This window comes from the organism of the source record quoted next, unplaced genomic scaffold, assembly GCF_019419815.1.
Source record: "Pyrus x bretschneideri cultivar Hongxiangsu unplaced genomic scaffold, Pyrus_bretschneideri_v1 Contig41, whole genome shotgun sequence".
NCBI lineage: Eukaryota > Viridiplantae > Streptophyta > Magnoliopsida > Rosales > Rosaceae > Pyrus > Pyrus x bretschneideri.
In genome coordinates, this window is record NW_025999735.1 from 3,927,787 (window position 1) to 3,950,026 (window position 22,240).

The following is a 22,240-nucleotide window of genomic DNA, read 5'->3' on the forward strand; positions in this document are numbered from 1 at the left end:
AGATGAACTCTTTCAGTCTTCACTAAGTGGCAGCTCCTCTTGAGCTCTTCACCTTCTGGCACTGATATCAACTCAAATCACGAAATGATATGATGTTATGACATGCACATGAAATTTGGATTCAAATGACTAGTCAGATTCTCCAGTGAAACAGTTGAGGGAAGAATCTAACTTAAATCCAAAAGCTTGGTCTAAAACGAATTTAAAGCTTAAAAACAGACGAAGAACTTTATGCAAAACCTTAAAACAATGCAACCCTAAGATACAATGATTGGATGTTTAATGCATGAACTTGGTTTTGTGGCTAGGGTTCCATAAATGAAGAAGAGGCAAGCTCAAAGCTTTGAAGGCAATCTCTCTCTAAAATGAATTCTGAACCCCCAAAAAAAAAAAAAAAAAAAAAAAAAAAAAAAAAAAAAAAAACCATAGCTGGGGATCTTAACCCTAAAAGTATCAGTTTGTTTTTCACCTACCAAGGACACTTGTCGAACTACAAATTGATCATAAATAATCAAGGGCTAAGATCTGACCATCAGCAGAAAGCTGTCAGGAAGCTCATGTGGGTAGCTCTTAATTTGCATGCCCAACCAACTGGAAAGCAGCGAGCAATTTAGACTAGAAAATTAAACTAGACAGAATGCAACACCAATAGAGATATGAAATGCACATGCATAAACAAACCTTTGACGTGAGGTGAGCCACGTCCTTGAACATTTAATCCCAGAGCAACATCCCACAATCAGAGAAAGTAGTGTAAAACTTAATTGAGCATTTGGTACACAAATACAATATTTGACAAGGAAAGTCAAACTCTTAAAACTAGATTTTACAGAGATCCATGTGCCAAACCCTCCCCACCTCGTGGGTGCATGAGGCTTTGGCCATGATCAAAGATGTTTATTTGTTGTATAGGTACAATTTCATTGAGACTGAGGATGGCATAATTTTGCTACTACACAAACCGTACGCCAGAACTTGTAAATTTTGGCAATCCCAAATGGAACATGTCAAAGGAAATGAGAGTGCACATTTCAACTATGAAGAGATTGGTCACTTTAGGTTCAAGTACCCCAAACGACGTAGGAACAACAAAAATCCTAATAAGGTGGATAGCTTTAGGAGCAATCTGACCCATGTGTAAGAACAAAGTTATTTGATCAACTTCAAGGAAAAAGCACTAGGAGAACATCGTCTTTACATGAGCAATAATACTTATGTCGTTGTTTTGGGTGAAGGAAATTGCAAGATAAGCAAGTCTACAATTGTACTTAAAATGTTCTATTTGCACCAAACATTAGGAGAAATCTTGACTCTGTTTTTGTCTGGAAAAGAAAGGTTTTGAGACAAATTATGGTGCTACCAGTATTGATAAAAAAAAAAGGTTTTACTTATGCAAGGGGAATAAGAGTCGATTATATGTACTCGGTTTCTATTGATAAAAGTTTTTTTTTCCAAGTATGTTTTTGTCTCTTTTACTCAAAATTTGTCATATTTATGGCATTTATGTTTAGGTTACATAAATATGAATAAATGATACGCGTAAGTAAGAACATAATGTTGCCTCAAGTGAATGTACATGATCTTGATACATGTGAATCATGTATTAAAGGAAAATTGACTTGAAAATCATTTCTTGGCATTGTACTTCTACAATTTTACTTAAAGTAGTGTATGCAGATTTATGTGGACCTATGAGGATTGAAACACATTAGAGGAATGAAAATTTTTTGTGACTATTATCAACGCCTATTCATGTTATGGATATATCTACTTCTTGAAACATAAGTTTGATGCCTTAGACAAATTTAATACATTTATGTGGACCTATGAGGTTTGAAACACATTAGAGGAATGAAATATATCATGGCTTTCTTCAATGATTATTCATGATATGGATATGTCTACTTCTTGAAACATAAGTCTGATGCCTTAGACAAATTTAAAGAATTTAAGGTAAAAGTAGAAAATCAATTTGGAATGTCATGAAAGACCCTTAATAGTGATAAAGGTGGTGAATTTGAAGCCTTGTGGTGTTAGACTTCCATAACCCATATGACAACAAACAGTATAGGTCACTATCTCTCTAAACCTGAATCTTGAAACTAGCTTTAAAGGTTAAGAACAAGAAGACTGTAACAATCAAAATAACATTTTTAGAAGACTGACGAGGCCACTAAAAACAACATTTTTATCATATAGTGTAAGCGCCAAAACTACCTATGATGTAGCAAAGGTTTGGTTCCTTGAATCTGTTTGTAAATTATGAACACGCTCAACTATAGAACCTGTAAATGCATGCATGGTACAATAACAACTCAAACTATAACTAACCCAATTGTTATAGTATTGCATGGGAACATGCTTTCTAATCATCGAATTTTTGTTTTGAACTTTCGAGCGTAACCTGTAAAATAAACAAAGACCATTATAAACAAGATTTGTTGCAAACTACCATTAGGTGTTTGGAATCATCCACATATAAATAAAACAATCCTCAACTCATACTTAGAATTGGAATTCTTCATACGATAGATGCTCAAAACAAAAGTTAATTGTTTTTTACCCAACTTCTGATATGAGCATATTTATGTGACTTTGTTGTTTAATTCCTCGCATTTAGTGAGTTAGCTTCTATTTATTATAGTAATTTAAGCTATTTTTGTGTGCTTGTAGGTCCAATTGAGTAAAGTGGCAAGAAAAGGCAATTTGCAGCATTTTAGAGCAGTTTTGGACTTTGAATGGATAACACATGCATGGAGCAAGGTGGATGGACGAAATTGAAGTTCAAAAAGGGCTAGGAATATGCTAAAGAATTGAAGAAATTAATTCAAGACTTTGAAGACAAGGAATCAACTTCAAAGAAGGAAACATGAGTCAAACTACCTTATTTTGACTTTGTCAATCCTAATCTTTTCCTACTTATGTTCCAGCTGCCAAGAGGATCCTTAATTAATTTAGGACACTTAAATATATGTTTCTAGAAGTCCTAATCCCATTCCTAAAGGGAGCCGCACCTTTTCCCTTCTAGAATACCTTTTCCTTGCAGCAAATCCCTTTCCCTTTCTCTCTAGGATCTACCGCACCCTTTCTTTCCCTTTTTCTCTTGGATTCTGATTTAATTAGCCTTTTTCCTTGGGGATTTGGAGTCCAAATCTTTCCCAAAACATTTAATTAATGCCTAGCTTTTTCTCCCTTTAAATATGTGTTTCTGCCACACCAAAAGGGGAACCATTCATTCATCTATTCATCCATCCATCACCATAATTCACACAACCCATCCATAATACCCAATTTCAGTCACAACCACCCTTGTGCCGCAACTTTGCAAGGAAAGAGAGGATAGCTTGGAGTCGTACCTGCCATTCAAGACTTATTGGATTGTTGGAGCGTTTCTAAGTGTATTCAATCTTTTGTTTTCAATGTTTAATTTAAGTTTTCTTTGTTTAATTGCGAACATGAGGAGCTAAACTCATTTTAGCTAGAGGAGAATTCAAAGCCATGAACACATTTGCAATATGAATTGATTACTTCCAGTCGTGATTTCATAAATCATGAATACAATTTACTTAGCCGTTTGATTCAGAACTTATTTTTGCTTGTTGATTAAGAATGCATACTTAGTTTGCATGCATTAATTTGATGCTAGAATATAAGGGAGTTTCACCTAATCGTTATGAACTTATATTCATAAGTAGTGGAGGTTGCTAGTCACCATCGTATTAAGTAAATTCCTGGTAGGAGTATCATGCTGTTCATAGTTACAAATGCCTTGTCAATGCTTATGATTTTCACAAAGCTTAATGATCTTTGATTGTATCTCTATTATGTTGTTCATGTAGGGAACTATTGAAGAATAATTTGGTTGTCAGTGCGCTGTCCATCCAATTCCATGACTTAAGGAAAATCTAAGGGTTAATTAGTGTTGTTCACGGTTAATCTGGGGCGTTTAGGCTCATGGTTTATTGGAAAAGCAACTGGAAATCAATTTGTATGCAAATGTGTTATGTGTAGAGAAGGACCCTCTAGCTAGCCAATCACCCATCAATTCACCCAAATTCGTATCCCTTTACTTAGTTTCTGCAATTTGTTTGTTTAAGTTTTAAATTTTTCATCCAATCCCCTTTACTTTTTTGTGTCAAATTAGTTAGAATATGTCCAAACTTGTGTTTTTAAGTGTTTTGAGTCAAGTTAAAATTAATTTTCATCCAAATCACCCTTTAGTGTCTAGTTTGAGGCTATTTGATTATTTTGTGTTGTTTTGAGTCTCTTCAGTTTGTTTTGAGTACTTTGAGTCTAGTTAAGTGTTTTCAAGCCTAGTTTTGTGTTTTTGAGTCAGTTTTAAGTAGATTAGCAATCCCTCCTAATCCCCGGCCTAGAACGATCCCTACTTACATCTTTACTACACTTGTCAATAAGAGGGTTTAATTTAAATGCTAGTTTTTAACACATCAACTTCTAAGTGATGGCATAACTTGAACAACCTCAACTTTATGGGGCACCCAAGCTTTCTCAGATTTAGTTTTCATATCACGTGCAAATATATTTCCACGTGAACTAGTCTTTGTGCAAGTCACAATTAAGGATTTAATAAAGCAACGGTCATAGTTTTAGGGCTAATAAAGCAAAAAAAAAAAATGTTTCTTTAATTTCAGCAAATTAAAAAACATCTAAACTATATCCCATTAGATTTGACTCCCTAAGACAAGTTCAACGGTGTAAACAATATCCCCATATACCTAGCAGTACCAGTGTACTCGCCTAGGCCAAGAGTGGAAGAGAAAAAACCACTATTCATCTTCTTTCTCATGAAATTTGGAATTTCCATATTTCGTGTTCTCACGAAGCTTGTTTACAAAGGCCATAACTTTGTCAATATGCATCCGTTTTATGCATATTTTATGTCGTTAGCAATTTCAAATGAATGTAAAGAATATATCCCAAGCATTAAAAATCAAAAGAAACAGGCATGCCAAAAACGAAATTTTAAAAGCCAGCATCCATGATTTTTCAACATTCCTAACATGGCATATTCATAAATATCTCAAGCAATCGCGCGAAGAGTGTGTGAGAGGCTCTGATATCAATGTTGGATGAATATATGTACCTTTGTGCAGAAGCTTGAATCTCGACACACTCCTACAAACACGAGCAAGTGCTTTGTTCTTCTGTGCATGTCTAGAACCTCAAAGGTCATCAGGTTGGCTACAGTATGTCGAGTTGCTGTAACAACCCGAAATTTCTAATTCAGAAGCTATTACTTAGATAAGCCCCAAATTCATTTTCTTAGCAACTTTCACTAAAAGATTAATCTCAAGTATTTTATTATGGCTGCATCTAACCTTCTCATTAGACTGCCTACGTACCCTACTAAGCGATCAAACCATTCATAGTTCACATTACGCTTTTAGAACAACATACTAAAATTTCATTTCGATCCAACAGTCGGATCTCTGCCAATGATAACATTCGAGTGGCGGTTGATGTTTTAATTTACTAAATTGCAAATCCAATTCGGGAAAATCCGTACGTCGGTTTCTCAATCCATAAGTTCTTAAGGTTCTCAAATATTATGTACTATAATGTTTCAAAGTTTGATGACGATCCAAAGGTTAAATGGTCGTTAATTACGAAAAATAGTACGACGGTACAATTATCCAAAAATTTGAATATTCGAATCATCGCATCAAATTTCAACGAATGAACTTTAGATATGGGCTCAAGACATCAAGGATGTCCCGTTGACCAAAATCCTCAAGACATCAAGTGTGACATCCCACATCGCTCAGGGAAGTGATCCTTAAATGTATATTCTCATCTCTACCTAGCACGAGGCCTTTTGGGAGCTCACTGGCTTCGGGTTCCATAGGAACTTCGAAGTTAAGCGAGAAGGGGGCTAGAGCAATCCCATGATGGGTGACCCAATGGGAAGTTGCTCGTGAGTTCCCAAAAACAAAACCGTGAGGGAATGGTAAGCCCAAAGCGGACAATATCGTGCTATGGTGGTGGAACGGGCCCAGGAAGTGTTCCGCCCCGGGCCGGGATGTGACATCAAGGATGTCCAGTTGACCAAAATCCAAGTAAACATATTCTCCCCCACGCGCCGCCATGCATGGTGGTTTCCGACGACCGGAACTCACTTTTTTGTCTAACTCCAAATTCTACCAAAATTTACAAGAAGATAGAGCTCAACAAGATGAACAAGTTTTATACCTGCCACGAAGTCCAAAAGTGGACGGAAGAGGGTCAATTCCCCTGATAAAACTGGCGGGTACCTAAAGCTTCCTGGTGTTGATTCGTCGCCCACAGTGGTCCAACGGGACGATGCGCTACAAAACCCAACTGGTGGCATCGGCCATCGCTTTGCCGATTCACCGGAAAAATGAAAATGGTGGCCGGAACATCATTGGTTTTCATCGATTTTTATGGCCTCACACCGCTACATACGATGGCTAATCAAGGTGGTTCTTGTTTGGATTTTGTAGAGGGGAGTGAGAGCTTTAAGATGGTGGTGGTGGCCTCGAAAAAATCGATCGGAGTTGGCCAGAATCGTCATAAGAAAATGGGATGTCTTAGGAGTCAACTGGGTTGAGAATTGGGTTCGGGTTTCTAGGCCTTTTGGGTCAGTTTTCCTTTTTCTAGAAACTTCCTAATTTTGGCTGTCTGATTATAGAGACGTACTATTAATAGTAAGTCCACGTGTCTAAAAGATCTCACTACTTCTGAGACTCGTAACTTCTCCATTCTAACTCGGAATTAAAATCCGTTTGCACCTACACTCTTGTAGGGTCGTCCTCTATTCAAAGATATCAAGAATTACAATAAAATATATGAGGATAAAATACATCCTCATATAATTACGCTAACCAAATAGGGCATTTTTCGTTTTTCCCCACTTAACGAAAGATTATACGACATAATTAATTTTTAATCCAGAACTGGGATTTCACATTTTCCGCATTTGAATTTATCATATTAGATAAATCCAGAACTGGGATTTCACATTTTCATGTGGGTACACTCTTCACCTTATGGAATTTATCATATTAGATAAATCCTAATAAGTGCTTTTTTAATCCAATATGACCACAAAAGTTTGTATTTATATTGGAACATGACTATGGTAACATGGTTTTCACAATTTGTGTAATTATGTGTGTAGGTATACCATATCATTGATTTACTGACTTACACATGATTATCCTGAAATAAGTTAATAACTAATTTTAAAAGAATATGATCGTAGGATACATTAAAAACAGGAAAACTAATGAAAATGGCTTGAAAACTTTGAGTTTTAATGATAAGAACAAAACAAAGGATAAAGTGAATAGTACCAGGATTGACTTTTTAGTTTAAAAATGTGGTTTTTCGTTAAAGTGAACAGTACCGTAGACTTTTCGTTAAAACTCTCGTTAAAAACATTATATCCATTGGGAGAAGCTGTAACTTCCCCTAATTTTAAAAGAATATGCCTAAAGCTTCCAGAAAAGGTTTTTTCACATATGTACATATCTATACTAATATATAAAGCCAGGAGCCCATTTGGGTCACGGGCCTTACCAAAAAATAGTGAGATAAAAATGCCATCTGAACAAAAAAGTTCAAAAGCAGCCCAAAATAATGCATCAAATAATGCATGAGTAATTTCGTCATGTAAATAGATTTTTTTTTTAAATAATTTTTTTTTAATTAGTATGGTAGTACCTCACAATGGGTTAGTAATAATGTGATTCAATCAGTTATTTTCTTTATTTTTAAATACGTTCAAAACATCTTAAGAGACGAGTAGAGCCAATAATAAAAAAGGCCTTTCACATGCACACAATAATGTGATACAATCAGTTATTTTTTAAATATTATTTTCTCTATTTTTAAACACGTTCAAAACATCTTAAGAGGCTCATAGCACCGGTGATAAAAAAAAAATGCCTTTGGCACGTGCACAATAATGTGATTCAATCAGTTGTTTATTAAATATTATTTTCTCTATTTTTTAGTAATATTTTTTTTTAATAATTAGTACCTCACAATGGGCTAGCAATAATGTGATCCAATCCGTTGTTTATTAAATATTAGTTTCTCTATTTTTTAGTAATATTTTTTAATAATTAGTACCTCACAATGGGCTAGTAATAATGTGATTCAATCAGTTATTTATTAAATATTATTTTCTCTATTTTTAAACATGTACAAAACATCTTCAAAGGCGTGTAGCGCCAGTGATAAAAATGACCTTTCGCACGTGCATAATAATATGATTCAATCAGTTGTTTATTAAATATTATTTTCTCTATTTTTAATGTGAATTCAATAAAATGTAGATGGAAATTGAAAGACTGATTTTATTATGTAGATTCATTTGCTTTGATTGGTTTATAAGGGATTTCTTCTAGCATGGTCTAATATTTCATTTAGTCCAAATATTTGACTTTTTTCTCATAAAAAAATATTAAAACAATTCACGTATATAAATACATTTAAAATGTATAAGTCGCAAAAAATATCTTTTGCCCATGAAGGCTCGTATTATGTATCCCCCAAGTTTCTTTGTCAGAGTCATTCAATTTCAAAATGAAGTTTATTCCCTCTCTAACCCATCCTCACACCATATTGTGATCTCTCTAACTCACCCTCACACCATACTGTGAACAAGTCTCATGTCAAGATATTTGCATTTTCTTATGTGGCTTAGTTTCAAATTTCGTGACCTTTCAGGAAAGTTGTTTACCAACGAGGCAGCATGAGAAGCAAGGAAAAAAATGAACCGTTGAACACAGAACAAAAATCAACCAACTTTGGCAGCGATTGTTTTTCATTAAACAACTGGATGTACGGTTATCCGAAAGTTCAAGTCACGCAAAACTTTTGCCACTCCATATAGTTTTTCTTCTCCACATAAAATCAGGCTGATGATTCTTTTCGTTTCTCTAATTTGCATTCTGATTTTAAAATGGCTCTTGTGTGTTAACACTTCCATAATCCATATGCCAACAATGTAACTATTTCCTCTGCATCCTGAATCTTGAAACTGGCTTTGAAGGTTGAGAATCAGAAGACTGCAACAGTCAAAACAACATTTTAGACAATGAAAAGGCCACTAAAAACATTTTTATCATGTAGTAGCCCAAACTACCTGTGATGTAGCAGAAGTTTGGTTCCTTGAATCTGTCTGTAAATTATGGACACGTTCGACTATAGAACCTGTAAATGCCTGCACAAAAAATAGTACATACAGTAACAACTCAAAAAATAACTAACCGAATTGGTATAGTAATGCATGGGAACATACTTTTTTATCATCGAATTTTGGTTTTGAACTTTGGAGAGTAACCTATAAAACAAGAAAGGACCATTATAACCAAGATTTGTTGCAAACCACCATTTGTGTGTGGAGCCGTCCACATATGAATAAAACAGAGAGTAATGCTAGGTTTACCACATATTTGCACCATCATTTCATTTGTACCATCTTTCTAATAAAGGTAGGGCCTACCAACACATACAAGTCTCATTTGTGTCAGAGAGATGGTACAACCATGCAGTAAGAGTAGCATTTTGTGATAAAACAATGCTCAATGCTTATAGTTAGAACTGGAATTATTCATACAATCGAGGCTCAAATCAAAAGTAATTGCTCTGTACCTGACTCATAGGTGATGGTACAACTTGAACACCCTCAACTTTAGGAGGCACCAAAGCTTTCTCAGATTTACTTTTCATAGCATTCGGAGATATATTTCCACGTGAACTTGTCTCTGGGTAAATCATAATTAAGGAATCAACTAAGTAGTGATCAAAGTTTGAAAATGATACTACAGTAATTGGAGAATGTGGTGTGTGTGCCAAAATAAAACATCATATATCTCCTCATACCAAAACTTGAAAAACCCAGGTAGGGTATCACAAATCTATGTATTAAACAATTTAACATCTTGTCCTGCCAAAATATGACATCTTAGGAATAGAAAGGCGTGTCTTGACTCATGAGCACCTCACAGTACCAGTAGGAGAAAGGAGAATTAATTCTAAAAAAAGAAATTACCAAAAGAAAGAAAGTTCGTCATTCTTGGCAATAAACTTCAAAAGCACATTGGTGGAGAGAGAAAAAGGGGAAAGGTTCTACCTTGACTTAGGGCAAGGTGTGAACTGCAAGGCACTAACACAATTTATCACAGTGTGAGAGAGAGATGTTAGTTACTAACCTTCAGGTATTGATTGCACTGTCAGGCCAGAATGCTGCAATTTTAGTAACGAGATAAATTCAATAACGACAACTAACAGCATATAAGCAATTGAAACATTAACAAACAATTTTCTCAATAACATCTAAGACAAGTTAGGCAACTCATTAGAACAACCAGTGAAACTTTTTTTTTAATTAATATTTTATTTGATTGCTATAAAATTTATAATAAAAATTATATTTCATTCTCAAGTTCAATGACTATATGACCCAGTCAGGCTCTACCCAGTCAATATCCCATTTTACAATTCTATTTGATTCTCGACGTTTATACTAAGAGGTCAGTTTAAAATTTTAAGAGTTTATCCTCTAAACTATACAATTTATAGGTTATGATTTGAAAAGAAAAATTATATGCATCACTTCGAAAGAAATGGTCACGTTATATCAGAAATGATTTATATAGGTAAGAGCTCTTGGTCCTATAAAACATATTGGGACTGCTGGCTCTTCTTGAGACATCCACACCTGTTCTATAAAATTAACTAGCACACTTATTATCTCTACCTACACAAGAGGAACATGAAATGCCATCACTTACACTTCGCTGATCGATAAAACTTTCTTTGATGGGAGCAATTGCATCATTTGTCTCTGGAGGTTTTCTTGGCATTGACTCCTATTTTATCAGTGATTAAAATTGAGTAGTTGGCCATTTTTTGGCTTGGAACAGAAATTAGTCACTACATATTCATGTGTTTTTATTATCATTTCGTCAACGTATCAAGACAAATGCAAAAGATTACCTCTGAAAACTTGTCATTCTGATGAAGAGATTTATGATCCGGAAACTGATGTAAGTCAACTTTGATTTTCTTGTTTTCATCACTGTCATTATCACTTTGCTCTTCTTCACTCACTATCTCACTTTCAGCTTCAAGTTCTTCTTTCTCAAGTTCATCCATCCTGGCCAGTATACGAGCATATTCTTCATCTTCATCTGAAACTTTTGTATTGTCTGCTCCAGTAGAACTAGGAGAATCTTGCTTAAGTGGACCTGGAAAATAATTGACCACAATCACTTATTTGACTTGCAGCAGTGAACCACTTTAGTTGGGTTCTCTTGGCACAAATTTTGATGAGAAGGTCAGGAGAATTCTAAAACCAGCATCAGATACTTCAGAACAATTTGAAAAAATAGGGTGTGTTTTTAATACCTTCCCACAAACGACAAAAGGTTAAGTTATCCCCCAGATGAAAAAATAAAAACAAAAAACAGAACACAGGCCCTTCACCCCAATGCCTAATGAGTATAAATGCAGTCTAAATTTCAACCTCGCTAAAAGTGGATAAAAGATAAGTTTTTTCTTATATGCCAAGGCCAGCAAAAAAAACTAATAAGCAATCCACAATGCAGACAAAACCGATTCAGCCCTATGCAACTTGAAACACATTCTAACTTATTGAGGGGAAAAAGGAAGAAAACCTGCCTAGCTCAGATTCTTCTTCAGAAGAACTTTCCTCCACATAATCTTCCTTTATCTCTACAAGGCCCTCCTGTGGTACAAGAATTAAAAAATACCAAGTTCATATACACACTGATACAAATTCCTTACAATAAACTGAATTTTTAGAGAATCAATTATCTCCGATATAAACACCAACAATTTACAAATTAGCGAAAAAGAAACTTACTTGCTAACCACTAAAAAGAACCTTTCAGGAACCCATAGCTATTGAAAATATATATACATACATATGTAGTTTTTGTTATGCATTATAACTAATAAAAAGCAGTCGCATATGAATGAAACACATTTGCGACATTACCTATCCTGCTGATAATGTTATTGGCAAAGTTAAAAGAAAACTGCTGTTGATTAGTTTAAATTACTTTGGGATGCAAACTTCAATGTAGAGACAATAAGCATTACTTTTTTGGTATATTGTGATTTTATTAGAAACCCAATTGAAAGGTACACTATGTCACACAAGCAAAGAAACAAAATTTCAACCATATTCAAAAACGTATGGATAAGAAAAATTAGAGAGTTAAATTTGGGCATTACCGCGGCCTCAGAGGCTGTAGAGTCAATAAAGGAAGCCTCAAATTTGAGATCAGCAAGAATGGCATTGAGGGAATCCACTTGGGAGTCCAATTCCTTCCCCCTCCTCATCAAAATATCCACTGTTTGCTTCGACGTCCTTTCCGCATAGTAACCTTCCCCTAGCAGAACCTGTAGCAAACAAGTCGCTCAAAAACACCCTGTTTGGCTGCTGTTGAGACAATCAAAACTACTCAATTTGCAATAATAATCTTACCAGAAACTCATTGGTGTGCACCAAACGCCCAGGGAAGAAGGCTGCCTTGCCAAACGGAACCTAAAAAATAAGCAATTAATTTAATTTTTCTAAGGAAAAAAAAAAAAAAGAAGAAGAAATGAGGGATTGGGATTTGGTGGCGTAGGGTTTTGGGTTTACCATAATATCGTGGTGGAGGTGGTCGGGGAGTTTCATGACGAGATTTACGAGGCTCGTGTTGTCGGCGGTGAAGCCTCGGAGGTGGTCGAGCTGCTGCTGCGTCTCGGCGATCGTGTCCTCCACGCGCTTCGCTGCTTTCTGTGCGTCTTCTACGGGGAACAAGGAGGAGAGTGACGTCACAGTTCCTTTACCTTTGGTCGACACTTCCATTGTCGCAGAGGAGGAGAGAGACTCAGTCCCAACACGACGTCGTTAGGAGTTTAAAGATGGTTTCCGCGATGGCTTTGCAGACATTCGGCCGTGGAACAGAGTGGCAGGGGAAAGGAAAACAGCAAAGGGTCGCGTAGAATCACCAACTATGTGGCGATATTTTTGCCGGATGAGCTGTCGAGTTCAAAGCTTCCGCATTTCGTGACACCTGTCTATTTTCTAAAAGGGAACTAATGGAAATAGGTTGGAAATTTTGAGTTTTAATAATAAAGATAAAATAAAAGGTAAAATAGCTTTAGGATTGATTTTTTAGTGTAAAAATATAGTTTTTCGTTAAAGTAAATAGTACCATGGGCTTTTCGTTAAAACTCCCTTTTCTAAACCCAACTTTAACATTGTTAACTCTGTCTGTTATCTTCTAATTAGAACAGGAGGATTCTAGCCGGATTCTCTTTGTGAGGAATTGGGGATCCTCAAATCACATCCGTTCATCATACATCGTGTGCTTAGAAATCATTGTAAATTTTTTATTTAAAAAAATAAATATAAAAAGTAGACAAAAATTGGCCGCGCAATATACAATGAACGGATATGATTGGAGGATCCAACAAAAATCCTTTCTCCTAACTAGACCCTTCATCTTCGCAACCCCACCGCATCTACATCCCTCAACCGTCGCAAATCAAATCTAGAAAAGAAAGCCACGCTCCCAATCCCACCGCCTTTGTCTCTCAAATTTTAACAAACATAAAACTCTACAAAATCCTCTGCACCCAGAAATGACTCTTCTACTAAATCATCTCCCAAATTTTGATTAAATCGATGGTGACGAATCCAATCAATCAGATCTACTAAATTCGACGAAATTGAAATCAAAAGCAAAATTGAAATCAGTCCAAAAGCTTCCATGAAAATACCTGAAATCAAAATTCTAAATTCAAATTGCAAACGTGTTGATGAAAGAGAGAAACAAATTCCAAAGAGGAAACAAATTCCGAAGCGGAATTGGAGATGAGGAGGAAAGGAGGAATTACCTGCTGGGAGAAAGTATAGAGGAGCTTTTGCTTGGTCAAAGGTGTGGAAGTTGCATGAAACTAAGGAGGCAGTGGTTCAAGATTGAGAGAGAAGCAAGGGAGGGAGAGATAGAAATGAGAGCAGGTATGTGAATAAAAAAAAAAAGGAATTCAATTCAATTACGGATTACACTGATGTTTATTAACGTGGGAGGAATCAAAAACCATGTGGGACCCAGATGAATTCGGAAATTTCCTAAAATCCAATTCTAACATGCCCCAATCCCGATATCTCTAAATACTAGGATAGGCACGTGCTGGCCTACACCTGAGGGTGACGAAGTCATTTTAACATGCATGCAAGTTATAAAGGAAGGATGAACGTGACTAAAAATATGTAAAATTAAATATAATGAAATATGCAAATACAGGAACGTGTTCAGAGCATACAATTAATTGAGACTAATACAAAAGGAAAATTATGAAATAAATGAGATTATAAAAAATAAAAATAATAAATAAAAAGAGTTCCACACCGAGGAAACTCAAAAATACCAATCCAAGAATGCCTTGATGTCGGGATCGTACATCTCGATTCTAAGTCCTAAAGGGGGCGCAAAAACCAAAAGGTGGGTAGACCATAATTTATAATAATAGTAATAATATGAAAATTGATTTCTTTCTTAACATACTAACCTCCTGTTTTGAAAACACATATAATACTACATAATAGGTTTTTCTAAAAACTCTATATGCTATAAGATGTTTGTACGATAAAATCATCTTTAAAAGTGATAACGAAACGCCCGAGGGCAAATCCCAAGAATCTCGTAAATCAAGTCAATGAAGTACTCAACTAGGGACATCATAATCGCCCAAAGGCATAACCATCACCCGTAGGTGAAGCTGTACGATACTAGGTTACGCTAGTGAAGAAATATGGTAGGTCCCATCACCCGAAGGTGAAGTTGTACGACTCTGGGTTACGTCAGAGAAGAAATATATAACATAACACACCGACACTAGCTGTGGCTAGTGAAGCTGTCTGACATTGGTTTTGCCAGTGAAATTGGGAGTATGTCATAAATATCCTTAAATGTGTCATATGGCCATAGACGTCTACATACTCAGGTTGTGTGTATGTGTTGTATGATCACACACTAGATAAGCACCGAAAACATAAATTATAATCTTTCCAAATCATCGAAGCTTAAAAGCTCAAAGCATCAATTCCTAAACCATAATAAATCATGTTTGTAAATCCATAATATTTCATCCTGCAATATCTTTGGTTTGGCTAGCTTTCATTTTTTTTATCAAAGTCGGTTGTCTTAACGTGTAAATCCAATAATTCATAACCTTTCGTAAAACATAATTTGATAAATCATAAATAATGCATAAGTAAAATCATGAAATCATGCTTTTTGTGAATGCAAGTCTAGCATTTAATAAAAATCATGCAATTTAAGAAAGGCACACTCACAAATATTCTGCTACCGAGGAACTGATCAAACTAGAAAGGACGAGATCACTTCCAACCAACGCACAAATAGGGACCATTTATTAAAACTCTACTAAAATGATCGAATTTGGGAAAACGGACGGTGGCACGTCGAAAAACCTAAGGAGAGACCTTGGTTCCCCCACGTGCTGATTTGGGTTGGCCGAAAAAATTGCCGGTGTTGACGTGGACGATAGCAGAATACAAGGCCTTCAGTAGAGGCACGTGTGCCCCACTCGCCGAGCACTACAGCCTACACGCAGCTCCACGCACCCGCGAGTATAGGAGTACTTGCTTTCCTAGCGAGGCCAGGGATTTCGCAAGTTTCAGCTTGACTTTCATAGCTCGATTCTTAACCAATTTCAGTGATTTAAGAACCTAAATGAAGTTACGAATGTAGGGAATCGATACATACCTATTGGAGGTCATGACATGGCCAGAGTTGGCCAAAAAATGCATTTGAAAGTGTCCAAATCTGGGAAATTATTCCCGAGGTGTTTCCTGCATCTAACACTCGATTAACACTTACCAACTACTCTAATCTAACCCTAAAACATGATCTAGAAGATTTTAGGTGCTTACCTGCGTCGAGGATGGCGAGAACTTGCCATGGTTCATCGGGGAAGACGATAAACAATGGTTGTCGAATAAGAGAAAGTGAGATCATAGAGAGGTGAGAGATGAAGGAAAGAAGGTCCATAGATAGGAGATGGTGCTCGCCGGAGTGGTGGGGCAAGTAGGGGTGGAGGCAATGTTGTCGTTGTTGGTTATGCGAGCTCGAAGAGAGTGTTGTAGAGATGAGGAGGATAGACAAAGAGAGAGAGAGAGAGAGTTCTAGATAGAGTCTTCACTAGGTAGAGAAAGGACAAAAAAGTGAAGGAATAATAGAGAGAGGGTCGGGAGACAAGAAAAGATGAAATATAAAAATATCACATGAGAATTAAAATTACCAAAATGCCCTTACGATTCAAATTTCGTAAAATCTTTGTTCTAGCTTCAAATTCAAAACCAATTGTGCCCACGCATTCGTAGTGACGAGTACTACAAGGATACACCAAGGAAACGAATCTTACATGACATGACAAAGTGGTCAACAAAGTCAACATTTTTCGCCTCGAAGGGCATTTTTGTAAATTCACATTTTAAAATTATAAAAATAGTAAAATTTGGGATAGGCCGTTACAGATTCTCTAGTAACAGGTGGTAATTGAATTCATTGAATTGGTGTCCTCCAAGAATCAAACTTTTGTTCCTAAATTGTGCTCAATTCGTCTTCTACAAATCCACCCAAATTGGGAGGTGGCGGGGTGGTGGGAGGACATGTGAATACGGGGTGAAGCGGTGGGAGGATATGGGAATATGGGAGGTTGTGGGGGCTAGGGAAGAAGAAGATATGGAGGAAAGGGGGAGCGTGGAGGACTTATGAGTATGATGAGTGGTGGGAAGAGCTGTGCGGGTTGGAAAAGAAAAAGGCAACAAGGATGAAACGAAGAGGCATGGGAGGGCTCTGAAAGTTGGTGAAGAAAAGAATAGATGGGATGAAAGGATGGGAGGGAGAAAGGATAAATTTACAAATACAAATTTATTTTTATAGATAAACTATTTTCAATAAGAGCAGATCCACCCCACACTTTTTTGCCCACCACCCTGTCCAATTAGCAGCCCAGCACCCAGTCCAAACCCACTAGCCCGTGAAACAGCCTGGCACCCAGCCCACGCCAAGCAGCAGGCCAACCCATTTCGGACAGACCCAGAAGTCGGTCCATTTCCCTGGCGCGTGCACAACACTCGCGACTGGGCGCGAGTAGCCGACAGCGCTGCAGCGCGGGCCCCGCGTGTCAGCGCAAGTGGGTTCGAACCAGTGAGGGCCGCGTGGCCCTTCTCAGAGTCATTGGATTCCAACGGCTAGTTTTTGTAGGTCGTTGGATTTCCAATGGTAAAAAAAAAATTTAATTTGACTTTTAAAATGGACCGTCCGATCACAGATCGACGGTCCACGTTTTTTTCACCAAAAAAAAAAAAGGCCCAATGGTCAGAATTTTGACCGTTGGCCACGTGGCAGCTTATTGGTTGTTGGATTTGATTATTTTTCAAATCCAACGGTCCAGATTAATTACAACATTAAAATTTATTAAAAAATAATTAAAAATTGTGAAATTTTTTAAAAAAATACAGAAAATTTTTAAAAAATTAATTTTTTTTTTCTATAAATACCTAACCCTCATCTTATGTAATTTCTTATTTACTTTTACAACTTTATTAAATTTGTTATGTAATTTCTTATTTACTTTTACAACTTTATTTAATTTCTCATGTAATTTCTTATTTATTTTTAGAACTTTATTTAATTTCTTATGTAATTCAAAAAATCTTAGCGGAAATCTATTCAAAAAATAATACGTTCGGATAATGACACATGACGTGACGAGATTGGTTAAAAATCCTATCCGAAATTTAAACTATTTTTTTATTTATTATTTTATAAAAAAATTATTTAATATTTTAAATGGACTGGGTGCCAGCGCATTTTGTAGGGGTGGAGATCGTTTGTGCCAGCGCATTTTTAGACTGGGTGCCAGCACATTTTTTTTGGGGTGGAGATGCTTTGGCCTATTACTGTTCATTGGGTCTATTACTGTTCAATTAAGTGGATAAATGGGCTGGGTGCTGGCGCAAAGTCTTTAGGGGTGGAGTTGCTCTAATTATAGCATAAAAATAATTTATTTTAAACAAGGACAATTTAGTAATCAATCAAGTTTTAATTTTGATTCTAGTGAACTAGTAAACAATATATATGGAACAAATATCATTTGTATTCCAATTCCAGTTAGTTTAGTAAACTTTAACAGGAATCTAATTTGGTTTCCTCCTCAATTCACTTCCCCTCAATTTGATTACGAATTAGCAAACAAGCCCTGAGATTGATTTGGAAAGTTACCAGCACGATGGGATCCTCTTTTACTTTCTTATTTTCTTTTCCCTTATTTTATTTGAAGTTAACTCTGTTAGATTTGGTTGAGTTAGGAGACAAGTGTCATAATTTCGAGAAAGTCAGAGAGACCACATGCACAAATGGGTGCATAAGATTTGAACTCTAAACTGAAAAGCTGACATCAAGTGCTTGTAGCTTAGTGGATAGAGCATCTGCAGAAGGTCATAGGTTTGACCCCTATTTGGTGCGTATCTGCTTTTTTTGTCTTTCTTTTTCTTTTTGAGTACAGAAGAAAGGCTTGCCTTACAACGAAACTAACAAAAAACAAGACAATGCCTAAAAACCCTAACAATGTCCTCTTAACTCAACCGACCGACCAACGTCTTCTTCCATTGAGTCATTTATTATTGGAGCCTCACTTGAACCCATCATTGCTGAATAAAATAAATTAGCAAACCAAGCAAAATAAACTCATGCGTAACAAATGAAGTTGGTGTAGTTGGTTTCCGTTTTATCCTGCCCGAAACTAAATAATTAGAGGTTGCATTTTTGTTCTTTGCAAAATTAGGGTTATAATTTTGTTGTTTCAAGAAGCAAAAGATCAACAACAGTGGCGATACCAGAAACTAGAAAATTGTACGGGGTGATCCAAACAATTCGCGACTTTAAGGTAGCTGTGAGCAACCGAGAGGCAGTCCTCGACATAATTGAAACCTGATAATGACCACAACAATGACCGATTACTTAATTTCAACAAAAAATCAATGACTCATTGTCTGCCCATTCCATTCATGCCACCGGTGACTGCATCGGCATCAAATCAATATTTTCAATCCCTTGTTTCGCTGCTTAGCTTTATAGTCATCAAAGTTCATAACATCGTCGTGCTCGGACCGCCACCGACGTTGAGGGATCTTTGCATGGAGTACCTACTACCCTATGTTTATGCGACCAACCATTGAATACATCGTAAGGGCCATCATGATCGTTTCATTTGTGATCGTCTTATTGGATGTCTATCTCCTCGTTCGAGAAGTTGGAATTTTAAGGAGAAGGCTCGTGCTAGGCAAATTTGAGAGCTCATACGCCTCTAGTGAAAGAAGGAATGACGCCATTTCTGGTGGTTTTGATGGCAGTGGCGATGATGGTTTTAGCTTTATTAACCTGGGTCAAAATTTTTCTATTCTTGGTTTTAGCTTTATTAATTATTTTATTTTCTTGGTTTTAAGGTTTATTAATTGATAGACGGTTCAAGATCAGATTAATAACTTAAAGAAATTTCATTTTCAGAATCACTGGTTCGGAGTCAAGGGCTTCCACAACTTTGGAGTTTGCTTTTAGGGCTCCCTTTGCTTCTTCAACTGCTTGAGACTGAGTGTAAGATATTTTTTTATCATAATTATTCGGTGATTAATTCTTTAAAGCTTATAGTTAGCATCCAAATTAGTGAATTCTCTGCTTTTGCTAGAATTAAAATCCATTTTAATCATTTTCCTCAATACTCTGACATAAACTTACAAACACAAGTTGCTAACACAAAAGTTGCATTTATAACCAAGCCTAATTCAACTTGAAACAATATACGAACTCAAGGAAACTTAATAAACAATGAAGAACATGTAAGTAAAATATTGAAACCTTTCAAAAATCAACCAAATGAATTTCAACCGTATCCCCTTGGTATTACCACTTTATCCCCGTTTCAATTTTATAATTCCACATGACCGATGAACACATAACGTCTAATAGATTAGCGACATGTATTTGAGAGATAGATAAGCACGTAAGTTCAATATACTTAAAAGAGGTATTTTGGTTATTTTTGTCCAAAAATCAAGAAATTGAATTAAATCAATTTCATGTTTTAAGATAAATATGAATATGAGTTGAAAGGTGAAAGTATCGCTTGGTCCTAAGACTGTTTAGGGAGAATAGTGGTGTCAGGTTTCGTATTTGTGGGATCCTAGAGTTGTTTCTAATTTTCGAATTATTACAATTGGTATCTTGCTTATCAGACTCATCGAGAATCACATGCATATGGTTCTCAACTCATTTATCATTTCCATGTACCCCACACGATCATAAGAGAAAAAAAATCAAAGATAAATTCTCAGATTCAAGTCCCACTAGTTTACCCTTAATTTGAACAAACGAAAGTGATGACTTATTAAAGCTTAAAATTTAAAGCCACTCAGAACTACTGTCTGGTGGTATTCCTCTTCACTTGTAAGTAAGAGGTTTAGGTTCGAATCTCGTGGATGGAGAATTCGATACTAAATTAGGTTGCTTATTGTGTTGCTTAACCGAACTCCCCCTCCCCTTAGTGTAAAATATATCATTGAACTGAGAAAAAATTGCAAGTTAAAAAACTTAGAACAACTAGCCCTTGATGGGTGCGAGTTCAAAACTATGAAATAATGGACTTAAAATTTAAATGGTTCACCTCTCAAAACTTGGATACATCCACTGTGGTTCTCGAAATATATAGATTTATAGATTACAACAGGCGCTCGGCTATAGTCTAATTTTTATTCTCTTTCAATCATCTGACCTGTTATAAAAGGTTCTTATTGTTGGGTTTCCCGGCATATTATCAGGATAAATTCAATTCGAGCAGTGGAAAGTAATAAATGATATACAATATGTTATTGCAGTTATATATCCGGTTAGTTGTAATTGATAAAGCAACAAGTTAAGAAGTTGTAGACATTAACTTACTAGAACCTTTTGTCACGTGCATGCCGCTTGATTAGATCATTCTCATGCTTGCAATCTTTCTCTTCATGATTGATCACCCGAAGTTCCCAGATGTTGAGCCTCTAAGAGTATCCACACTAATAAAAATAGCACTAGATGGTGGAGTGATCGATTTGATGTGCTAGCAACATCTCACACTTGGATCAATGTAGGATGAGCAGCACACAAGATGTTTTGGCTTTAGGGTTTTTCTCTCTATTTTCTTTAAGGGACAAAACTGAACAACTTTTGCACTATATATTAGAGAGAAAACACAAGGAGTATTATATACTCATCGACGTCCCCTTTAGCCGTACCCTACTTAGGGTTTGGCTGCATGGACTTGTTCCATGTGCCAAGCCCCTCAATTACCACTTTTTGGATTTGTGATTTGGACGTTTTTTAATTAAATAAAGCCCAATGCCTATTTAATTAAAACCATGACCAATAAGTCCAAATAATTAATTATATATTATCATCATCCATATAATGTTACTAGAACTTATCATATGTGTATGACCTCTTAGGTTCTAACTAAATCTGGCAACAAAATTAATTAATGAATTAATTCAATTCTATAATCCATGAGTGACACTTAACATGTCATGGCTACCTGGATTCGTAGAAAAATACGCGAACTAATCATGATAGTCTTTCGAACCTTGATTGTAGTTACAATGCAATTCGATTCTTCTATCACAATCTCGATCAAGATTTATCTGATATGGAATTACGTCAAATCACATATAGTTATATATGATCCTCATGATGCATCTCATGTTAAAAAAGTTCTTACAAACATAGCTTAATCAACAGTTACTTTGGCCAGAGATTTTCAAGATGAATCTTTCATAATGTATGATCGGCGAGAGATTTTCAAGATGAATCTTTCATAATGTATGATTGACTTGGTTAGACTGTAGTTTTCAAAATTAAATATAAAAAATAAAATTTTAGTCGTAGTTCTCATCTAGTTTAATAATATAATAGTTAAATTACATTAACTATAAATTTTAAAAATAAAATTAAAACTAATAAATTATTAAAAAAATATGTTTAGTATATCCGATTAGAAATGATATAAAAATATGGGTTCACATGCTTGTTAAGATATAATTTCTTACAAGAGTATATTTATTCTCTTTGGCTGGAAAACCAGCCAGCCCACACAAAACAAGAACAAG

General features: G+C 35.9%; 1 protein-coding gene across 3 annotated transcripts; it reads right to left on the reverse strand.

Annotated features, from left to right (window-relative positions):
- Positions 1-8,776: 8,776 nt before the first annotated feature.
- Positions 8,777-13,050, reverse strand: LOC125469293 (RNA polymerase II subunit 5-mediating protein homolog). 3 transcript variants are annotated; one of them, XM_048566470.1, is made up of 11 exons: positions 12,665-13,048; positions 12,506-12,565; positions 12,253-12,420; positions 11,674-11,740; positions 10,990-11,240; positions 10,785-10,862; positions 10,203-10,236; positions 9,643-9,755; positions 9,290-9,331; positions 9,134-9,211; positions 8,777-9,056 (listed from the first exon to the last, which is right to left on the reverse strand). In XM_048566470.1, exons 1-11 carry the CDS (start codon positions 12,872-12,874, stop codon positions 9,000-9,002), a joined length of 1,158 nt encoding a protein of 385 aa, XP_048422427.1. In that variant the 5' UTR covers positions 12,875-13,048; the 3' UTR covers positions 8,777-8,999. The 3 variants fall into 3 exon arrangements, with proteins under 3 accessions (XP_048422427.1, XP_048422428.1, XP_048422429.1); XM_048566471.1 differs by lacking the exon at positions 9,290-9,331 and having other exon boundaries at positions 12,665-13,050; XM_048566472.1 differs by lacking the exon at positions 10,785-10,862 and having other exon boundaries at positions 12,665-13,049.
- Between the last annotated feature and the right edge of the window lie 9,190 nt (positions 13,051-22,240).